A 9117-nucleotide genomic window follows, 5' to 3' on the forward strand; every position below is an offset into this window, starting at 1 on the left:
TTGATTGATACATGATCTCTTACTTAAAAAGCAAAGTTCGATTTTTTTTTCTCTCAATTAAAAAAAAAACTTCCTACTCTATATATCTCGTAATTAGATATTTTTGGGATATTCCTATTATCTAATTGTTATTTTACATTCTTGATCATTAGTTGTTTCTGCATACCTTGCTATTCTACTCGGCCTTCAAATTTCATTACCTTCACTATTATCTCCAGATTGGTATCTAGATAAACTTTTCAAAATTGCTATCATCTCGTAGACTCTAATCATCTTTCAGTCTTATAAATTTTAACTCTAACCAAAGGGAACTTACTGGGACACGTCTCTTGGGTGATAGTCATATTTTTCTAAATCCTAAAGTAACCTTCTTTTACTTGGCAAAATAAAGTTCTAAAAGTTATATCCATTTCTTTTCCTAGGGACTTGAATGAAAAGCTTACAAATCCTTATGGGTACAATAAAATTTTATGAAACGGACGGGTTCAGAATTTAGCATTTCGTGCGTGCAATGAAATATCACAAGTTGTCACTCCGCAGTGGAAATGAATGAGTTGTGGTAATGTACAGGCCATGAACATCCACACCAACTTTCATGAATATGTACCCAAATTTTCATACTGTACAATATACTTGTTTCATTGAAATACTCTTGAAGAACAAGATTGCATTTCAATATTAAACTGTTTTTTCTTCCATATAACTAGCATTAACGCAGCCAATAATTACATGCTGTTGGGGATCTATATGGCCGAATCATTCCAGCATGCCATAAACCATGTCTCAAACAGAGTTAAAGTCACAACCTGGCTGAACCTGCAGATCCACCCGCCACAAAGTTTTCAGTTAGGCCACCTAAGCATCAGGATTCTCAGAAAAAGTGCGGATCATCAACGGTTAGGCAAAAACACCATCTTGAATGAGTGGAGGAACAAACTTGTGACCCTGAAGAGTTTGCTCAAAGATATGACCCACTTTGAGCAATTTTTCCTGAAAAAATAGCACCACAAAGAAAAAGAAAAAGAAACTGATGACTTTGAATATCAGCAGATTGAGACTTCTAATTTTTGAATGATAGCAGAGGAGAGGAGAAAAAAACAATGATTGATCTAGACTCTTAAAACTGTTAAAAACAAGCATATAAGTTGCATGCTTGTCCGTGTATATGATGTGGCTTGTCTAACAAAATGGGTACACACTTTTTCCTAGAATGATTATTTTCTCATCATAACTCCAAGAACTCTAACTACCCGTCCTTGATTAATGCTCATCATGTGTTTGATGTCTCCAAACTATAGCATACAGTGGAAAGAGTCATTCCAATAGCATCGGTGCTTAAGAAAATCAAAAGCTGCCAACTTGACAGATACTATCACCTAAATCAAAAGGTTACTTCTCTTTGTTCCTATTTTCCCTTCATTCTTACACTGGCAGCAGCTATGTAGAAGGGAAATGGAGGGAAGGGAAAAGGGAAGGAAAGGATGGACATTAGTTTTTCCATCTTCATGTTTGGTACAAGAAATGGGAAGTGGAAGGAAAGAAAAGAGATGAGGTTAACATCATAAAGAAATGGGCATGGAAAAATTAGATTTTGCAGAAAAAGAAAGGTGCAAATCTACCCATTTTCAATAAATTTTCCTATTCCCACTCTCAAAATGACAGAAAAAGTAAAAAACCATTTTCCTTCCACCCCTTCCTTCCATCTTACCAAATGCAATGTTAGAAAACCTTCCTGAATCTTCTTTATTTTCAGTTAATATATGTAAAAATAACCAATTATAACTAAATAACAAGTTAATCGAAAATGGGCAGCTCTATACCTCATCAAATGCCGCACCAATCATTTGAAGGCCAACAGGAAGACCTGCAGACCCCCCCTCAACAAATCCACATGGCAAAACTAATGCAGGTAAGCCCGCCAAGTTAACATTGACCTGTAATGAGTATTAAATCTCCAAATGAGAGAAGGGCAGAAAGAGAATAAGAATGCAGCAAACAATTGGAATTTTTTAATTCATACTTGACATTTCTTTTATAATTAGAAATTTAAAAAAATGCAGCAAATATCCACTCAAAATTAAAAATTTAAAAAGTTTATGAGCATGATGTTGTGGTAACTCATAACATGGCACTGTAATTTAATTGCTACACAATCATCACCACGTGATTAAAACTCAAAATCAAAAGAATGGAGATTACTATCCATGTGAGGAAACGCCATCAGAGTAATTAGTGACAATAAAAATGATAAAGTGCGGTCCTTTCTGCCAGTCAATGACAACTTATGATGCACATGAAATGCAGGCATCAGAGCAAAAACCGTGCAACAACATTGCAAGCTGTTAAGGTAATCTTAACTGCATAATATGCTTAAGAGAAAGGACAGTTTAATGGTTTAAATCATCCCCAAGATTCTTGACTCCTAACTAACAAAAGCCATTTTCTAAGTTCCCATGTAAGTCAACAAAACAATGCACCAAGCCTTAAAATCTCATAGCAACCAAGCTCAGCTAGACAAATCATTTTCTTCCAATTTGTCTAGCTCAAGGCCCCAATTCCTGTAAAGTTCAGAAATGGATCATTTTGGAACATCTTAAAAAAAAAAAAGCCTTAATATGTCTAACCCATGAGCACATAAACGAAGCTATAGGATAGTGTATCATGATTACATTTTAATGCAGTAAACCCCCAAGAAAAGCCAATAATAAACTATGGTTTTAATCAGTTGATGGATGCAAATATATTGAAAAATTTCTGATAATAGGAAAATTGGCTAACCTTAGTTCTCATTGTCCATGCATCCTAACATTAGATATACTATTTCTATTCTCATTTAATCTTTAAAGAAGTGAAATAGATAAATTGCAAAAAAAGAAGTAACACAGAATCAATAACTGAAGCCACAAGCAGCATTTCAATGTCAGTGTTAGCAACATAAAATCAACTCTGTAACCTTAACATGGTGAAAGCCATATCTTTTCACTATGTTTGGATATAAGTTAGTAAAGGAAAGGAAGGGAAAGGGAGGGTTGTTTAAAAGGATAGGAAAGGATACATGTTTCCCTTGTTTGGATAGCTAAAAATAGTCAGGAAAAGGAAAAGTGAGGAAAATCGAAGACTCCTTGTTTGGTTAAAGAGTGGAAAACAAAGGAAATGATTCATTGCAATGTACCTTTTCCAAGTTGTATACCTTCTTAGTAAAATAACAATATAATTGTCATGAAAATAAAAATTGAATTTGTAATTATAATATCTTTTTCTTTCTTTTCTTATTAAAAAGAAGTTTAATTCTAATAAAAGTAGGTATAAAAATTATGATTGCTCTTCAATTTTTGAAATTCTTTCCCATGCATCTAACTCCACAAAAGTGAGCTTTATCAAAAAAAAAAATTTTAATTTGTCCAAAAGTTAGCATAAACCATCACTTTTATGTAAAAAAAAAAGTTCAAAAGCTTTTCCTGTCAAAAGCAAGAATAGAAACCCCATAAATAAATACAAAGTAAGGGTTAAAAAAAAAACAAATATACTTGATTGGAGCAACCAAAAGAGACAAAACACAAAAGCAAGAAAGATGCAGGTGAATTCAACACAACAAGAAGCAGCGGTTGTTGGTTTAGAAAGACTTTAAGCAAGGGTTCCTTGAAATTTGATAGAAATTGCAAGGACATTACAGACATTTTATGTCCCAAGAAAGGTTTGGCCATTCTTTTCCCCTGCATTTCCCCTTATTTGGGGTATTGATAAAGTGGAGGTTTTGGGGGGGAATGGAGAGATGTGATAATCCCTCCTTCCCTCCTATTTCAAAGTTACCCAAACAAGGGGAGGGTTTCCCACTTTCCCCTCTTTCCCTCCTCTCCCCTCAGTCCAAACACAATGTTAATCTAAATATTCCCTCCATATTCCGTATTAGTCTTTTCTTTCTTTCCTAATCTTACTTCTTAACCAGTCAAAAATTCATGATAGAAATCAAAGCCTTACTCTGCGAAGGAATGACTTAAATAAATATAATACGCAGCATTAACGTGCTTACAGTCATAATATCTCCTGCGTACATTGCTAATGGATCATTTCTCTTCTCACCTGCAAACATCACAAGCAACTTAGTAATTCAGTGTTTACAGCAAATGAAGACCACAAATAAAGAGTTATATCATTCCCCACTCCCCTCCCTCCCACATGCACAAGAAGGAACAAAAGAGAGATTAAACAAGAAAACAAGAAAAAGAACAAGGACGTACCAATCTTATAAGCAGCAGATGGAGCTGCAGGTGAAATCAGGATGTCATTTTCACCCAATGCTGCCTTGAAGCTTTTCTGAATTATGGTCCTTACCTAAAACACTATTATAATCATAAATGTCTTCTTTAATAGCATAAAAGCTCCTAAAAGAATCATGGGTTTCAGCATATAACAACTATAAAGACAAACCAACAGACATGACCATTCAAAATTATAAATATGGTTAATCACATATTTGATACCCGTACTGTAGCCAAATGTTGGTATTTAAAGTTAAAAATGTGCAATGTGATTCTTGAACTTTGATTCTGTTTACCAGATTGGACATTGTTAATTAGTAGAAAGAGTGTGTAGCATCGCCACATCATCACACAGGGTTGGATATAGGGGACACATCACACTCTCAAACTTGATCAGCAGAATGTGCAATCTGGTAAATGAAAGCAAATTCGTATATTGCACATTTTTAGACTTAAGGTACCAACGTTCTCAAACTCGGTTAGCAGAATGTGCAATTTGGTAAAAGGAAGCAAAGTTCGAATACCATATTGCACATTATAACTTAAGGTTTCAAATCAAACATTTGAGTTTTGACTATAGTTTGAGTATCAAATACGTAATTAACCCTTATATATAAATTGTAAAAGCACAAAATCATTTACTTGGAAATGCCAATGAAAACCAAAAGATTGTTGAGACTATTAACTAACTTTGAGATTTATAATATCACTACTTTGATTGCCATGAGCATAAAATTACTTAATCCTAAAAATTAATTTAAACATCAAAAAGAGGTTTCATGGTTCTGTACTAAGAATTTTGGCAGTTAGAATATTTTGACTTTAAGGTGACATGTTGGATTCCATGAGAATGCAAATATAGGGCTATTCCCAGCTAATTAGCCATCTTCATCAGGTTAAGATCCATAAGATATTCAACATAAAGAAGTATTTACTACAATAGCTATGATACCTGCTGGGCACGCTTGTAATATGCATCATAATAGCCAGCCGAAAGTGCATATGTTCCCATTAATATTCTCATTTTAACCTGCAAAAATGAAAATGTATTAGTTTCAACATTCCTGAGTGTTACAACCCTAATATAACAATAAGCCAAGTTTCTTAATGGTTAATTCAGACACAGACCTCTGACCCAAATCCTTTAGCTCTGGAATCTTCATAAAGTACATTTAGCTCATCACAAGAAGCTTGGTTTCCATATCTGGGTTTATTGTAAAACACAGAAACAGGAAACATAAGAAAATTTTATCAGGTGAGCTTAGAGATATTTTTTGCAGACTTCCTTCTCAAATTTACATGCTGCTTCCAGGAATCTCCCTCTTCACTCCCTCTCCCCTTCCCAATCTCACTCTGTTTTTTTTTTTTTTTTTTTTGGCCAAAAGAAAAGATTTTTCCCAAACCTCACCCTTACAATCATGTAGAAATAAATTAAAAAGGAATAGTTATTAATTGAAAACTAGCTTTTACATATCTGCATATATGCTTGAAAATTGAATATTTCTTAGCATTTCACCTGACACCATCATAACGTGATAAGTTTGAAGATGATTCTGATGATGCAAGAATATAGTAAGCTGGTAAACCAAGAGAGAAGGATGGCAATGACACCTGCAATAATATCAAAAAAAAAAAAATCAAATGAATACGTAAAATCGATATGCATGGGATTCCGCAAAAAGGGACATGGCAGTATTAAATTAGACCTCTGTCACAATACTTCCTAATTGTTCCAGATGAGCTGCAGCACCCTGTATTGCAGATTTAACTCCAGAATCAACACCACCATCAACAGTTTCACGGATAAGACCAACCCTTAGCCCCTCCAATGGTCTGGATTTCAAAGAACTTGCTGAAAGGAATTGAGAAGTGAAATCAGGCACCTCCTGAAATTAGTAATTCTTACACAATTAGAACATAAATTTTACAATAAACCAACAAGGAATAACGCTTACATGTGGTTGACTCAAAATAGACATGATAGCTATAAAGTAGCAGAAGCACCATTCAAAGTCAAAGATTCTAATCAATAGTTCCATCATTGACGTGATTCAAAGATAAGGGCCAGAGACAATATGGGATGTGAAAGCAGAATCGGGAAGAAAAGTAAGCAAGAAGGTAAAGAGAAAAATTAAGCCCTTGGATCAGGGTTTAAGAGAGAATATAATTAGAAAAAATAAACAGGACAATCACACAAATAAATAACCTTAACTCATCCAAAATTAATCACATTAACCTTTCAAAAACATAATAACGACTTTTGCTTCAGAAAATACAGTCAAATGGCGCATTATAGTTGACAGCAGGATGCAATTGCTTAAATTGCTTAAACCATAGATGGTAATGTTGAACTGGACTAACTCCTAAGCAGCTTCACAAATGAATAACGTATGCATAACAAGTTAGTTCCTGAATACGTATATACATACAGGTAACTGTCAGAATCTTCAAAAAATTGATAGATGGTTAAAATAAAAAAACATATTGTTTTGCAGTGAAGCATGAGAAATAATTATTGGCACCTACGCAAACAAAATATCTTTGGCATAGCAGTGAGGTCTAAAATTCAAAGACTACTTAACTCGTTTACTGCTAGTTGCATCAAGTGCATCGTGACCAGAAATTGCATGAAGAAGAATCCCGGTGTCAGCAACGGATGAACCAAAACATCCAATGACATCAAGGGATGATGCATATGCCATAAGCCCAAATCTCGAGACCCGGCCATAAGTTGGCTTCAAACCAGCTACCCCGCAAAATGATGCTGGCTGCCTCACACTTCCACCGGTATCACTCCCAAGTGATACAACACATTGCCTGGCAGAAACAGCTGCAGCTGAGCCTCCGGATGATCCTCCTGGCACCCGAGAGAGATCCCACGGGTTTGCTGTCACCTAATGAAAGACCTTCACCTAAGTAAGTAAAGCGATCGATTCCAGGTAGCAGTAGGATTTTCACTAGCAGAAAATTCCAAACCTTAAAAGCAGAAGCTTCAGTACTACTCCCCATGCCAAACTCATCCAAGTTGGTCTTGCCAACCACAATGGCGCCCAAGTCCTTCAACCTCTTGACGGCTGTGGCATCGAACGGCGGACGGTACCCGTCCAGAATGTGGGAGCCACCGGTAGAAGGCATATCAGCCGTACAAATGTTGTCCTTGACAGCCACAAGGACCCCAGCAAGGGGACCCACTTCCTCATTCCTCTTTATCTTGTCATCAATCTCCTGCGCCTGTTTCAGCACCTTGTCCGGCTCGGATAGGTGGAGGAAAGACCCAATTTGGGGCTCCGTCTGTTTCAAGCGGCCCAGGTAGGAGTCGGCCACTTGGACTGCGCTGAGGTGGCGGGAGAGGAGGGAGTCGCGGATGGACAGGATTTGTGATTGGTCTGCGAGTGGGGCTGTGGTGACGGGTTGAGCGGAAGAGACCACGCGCAGAAAGCGAGATTTGGTGCGGCCGCAGGTAGGTAAGTGGACTGGAAAGCGAGACAGACAACGCGACGGTTGAATTGTTGATAGCATTTTCGACAGGAATGAGGAAATGGGTGACACCAAGCGCCCGCAACCCAACCCCCCTTCTCACTTCTTACACCCCATCCCTGCTAATTATGCTTGCCATACATCCTATTCCTACCCATGGTTAATAGTTTTTACTCTAATTTGCTTCTATTTGACTTTTTTAAGTTAACTTTTTTTTTAAGACGTATTTATTAAAGAAAAAATTATAAAAATAACCTTCCTCACGAACTTAATTTAAAAATATTACTTTTAAAATAATATTATTTAAATAATTTTAGATAAATTAAAATAGTTTTAATTTTCTCTCTCTCGCTATTCAGATAAAAATTTTAAAATTAAATCTCGATTTTTCTTTTTACTCAAATATATTTATCTCGTCATCCAATTCGCAGATATGGCGTCAAATTCTTTCTTATTTTGTTTTATTTTTTTAGATAGTGAATCTTGGGGTTCTTAAGATTAATGAACAACGATTTTACTCTTTACAAGCAACGATATTGCTCAGGGAGAAAAAACAGCTAAAACATGTTTGATGGGTTTTATGGTGGTTCACGATTTTGTTGTATCTGGGATTGTGATGATTGTTAAGCATGTTTGTTAGGAATTTTGATTTTTTTTTATAGAATTTTGAGTTGAAATTGTTCAGGGAATATTTTATTAAGATTGTATATTTTGTTTGTGTATAAGGAGAGTGAGCAAGACCTCTCAATAAAGATATATTTTCTCTTACTTTGGAGAGTTATGGAGTTTTGTAATATATCTTTTATGAAATGCACAATTTCATGGCTTAGCAAAAAACAAATATGTGTTTTAGATTATTGAGTTTATTGGTTTATTCATAGAATCCAAAAATTGATTTTATTGATTTTTAAGTATTGCGTGACTTCATCACCGTGTAATTAGTTTTTAGTCATTATATGATTGGTTTTAGATATTACGTGACTAGTTTTTAGACATTACGTGATTGATTTTTAAACAATGCCTAAGTCACACAATGCCTTACTAACAAGTCACGCAATATCTATCAACTAGTCACGCAATACCTTATCAAAAACTAGTCACGCAATGCCTTATCAAAAACTAGTCACACAATACTTTATCAAAAACTAGTAACGCAATACCTTATCAAAAACTAGTCACACAATGCCTATTAACTAGTCACGCAATGCTTTATCAGAAACTAGTCACGCAATGCCTTATCAAAAATCAGTCATGTAATGCTCAAATTCAGTCACGTAATATTTAAAATCAGTCACGCAATGCCTAAAAACTAGTCACATAATTTTTAAAAATTACCAAAACTACTGAATTCCATTTAATAAGATCAACAACTTCAAACGAT

At 35.4% G+C, this 9117-nt stretch overlaps 1 protein-coding gene across 1 annotated transcript; it reads right to left on the minus strand.

Moving 5' to 3' along the window:
* Positions 1–591: 591 nt before the first annotated feature.
* LOC18586820 (Amidase family protein) lies at positions 592–7861 on the minus strand. The gene is made up of 10 exons (XM_018129052.2): positions 7236–7861; positions 6842–7153; positions 5966–6145; positions 5776–5870; positions 5388–5463; positions 5212–5289; positions 4239–4332; positions 4031–4080; positions 1821–1934; positions 592–990 (listed from the first exon to the last, which is right to left on the minus strand). The coding sequence occupies exons 1-10, from the start codon at positions 7776–7778 to the stop codon at positions 898–900; spliced, it is 1635 nt and encodes a 544-aa protein (XP_017984541.2). The 5' UTR covers positions 7779–7861; the 3' UTR covers positions 592–897.
* Positions 7862–9117: the final 1256 nt, after the last annotated feature.

This window comes from Theobroma cacao, chromosome 10, assembly GCF_053813885.1.
Source record: "Theobroma cacao isolate CCN51 chromosome 10, ASM5381388v1, whole genome shotgun sequence".
NCBI lineage: Eukaryota > Viridiplantae > Streptophyta > Magnoliopsida > Malvales > Malvaceae > Theobroma > Theobroma cacao.

Coding starts and splice junctions, on each gene's coding strand:
- LOC18586820 (XM_018129052.2), bottom strand. CDS start 7,778: ATGCTATCAACAATTCAACCGTCGCGTTGTCTGTCTCGCTTTCCAGTC. Junction 6,146..6,841: donor ATGCAACTAGCAGTAAACGA/GTTAAGTAGTCT, acceptor TACTAATTTCAG/GAGGTGCCTGATTTCACTTC. Junction 1,935..4,030: donor ACGCAGGAGATATTATGACT/GTAAGCACGTTA, acceptor TACTCATTACAG/GTCAATGTTAACTTGGCGGG.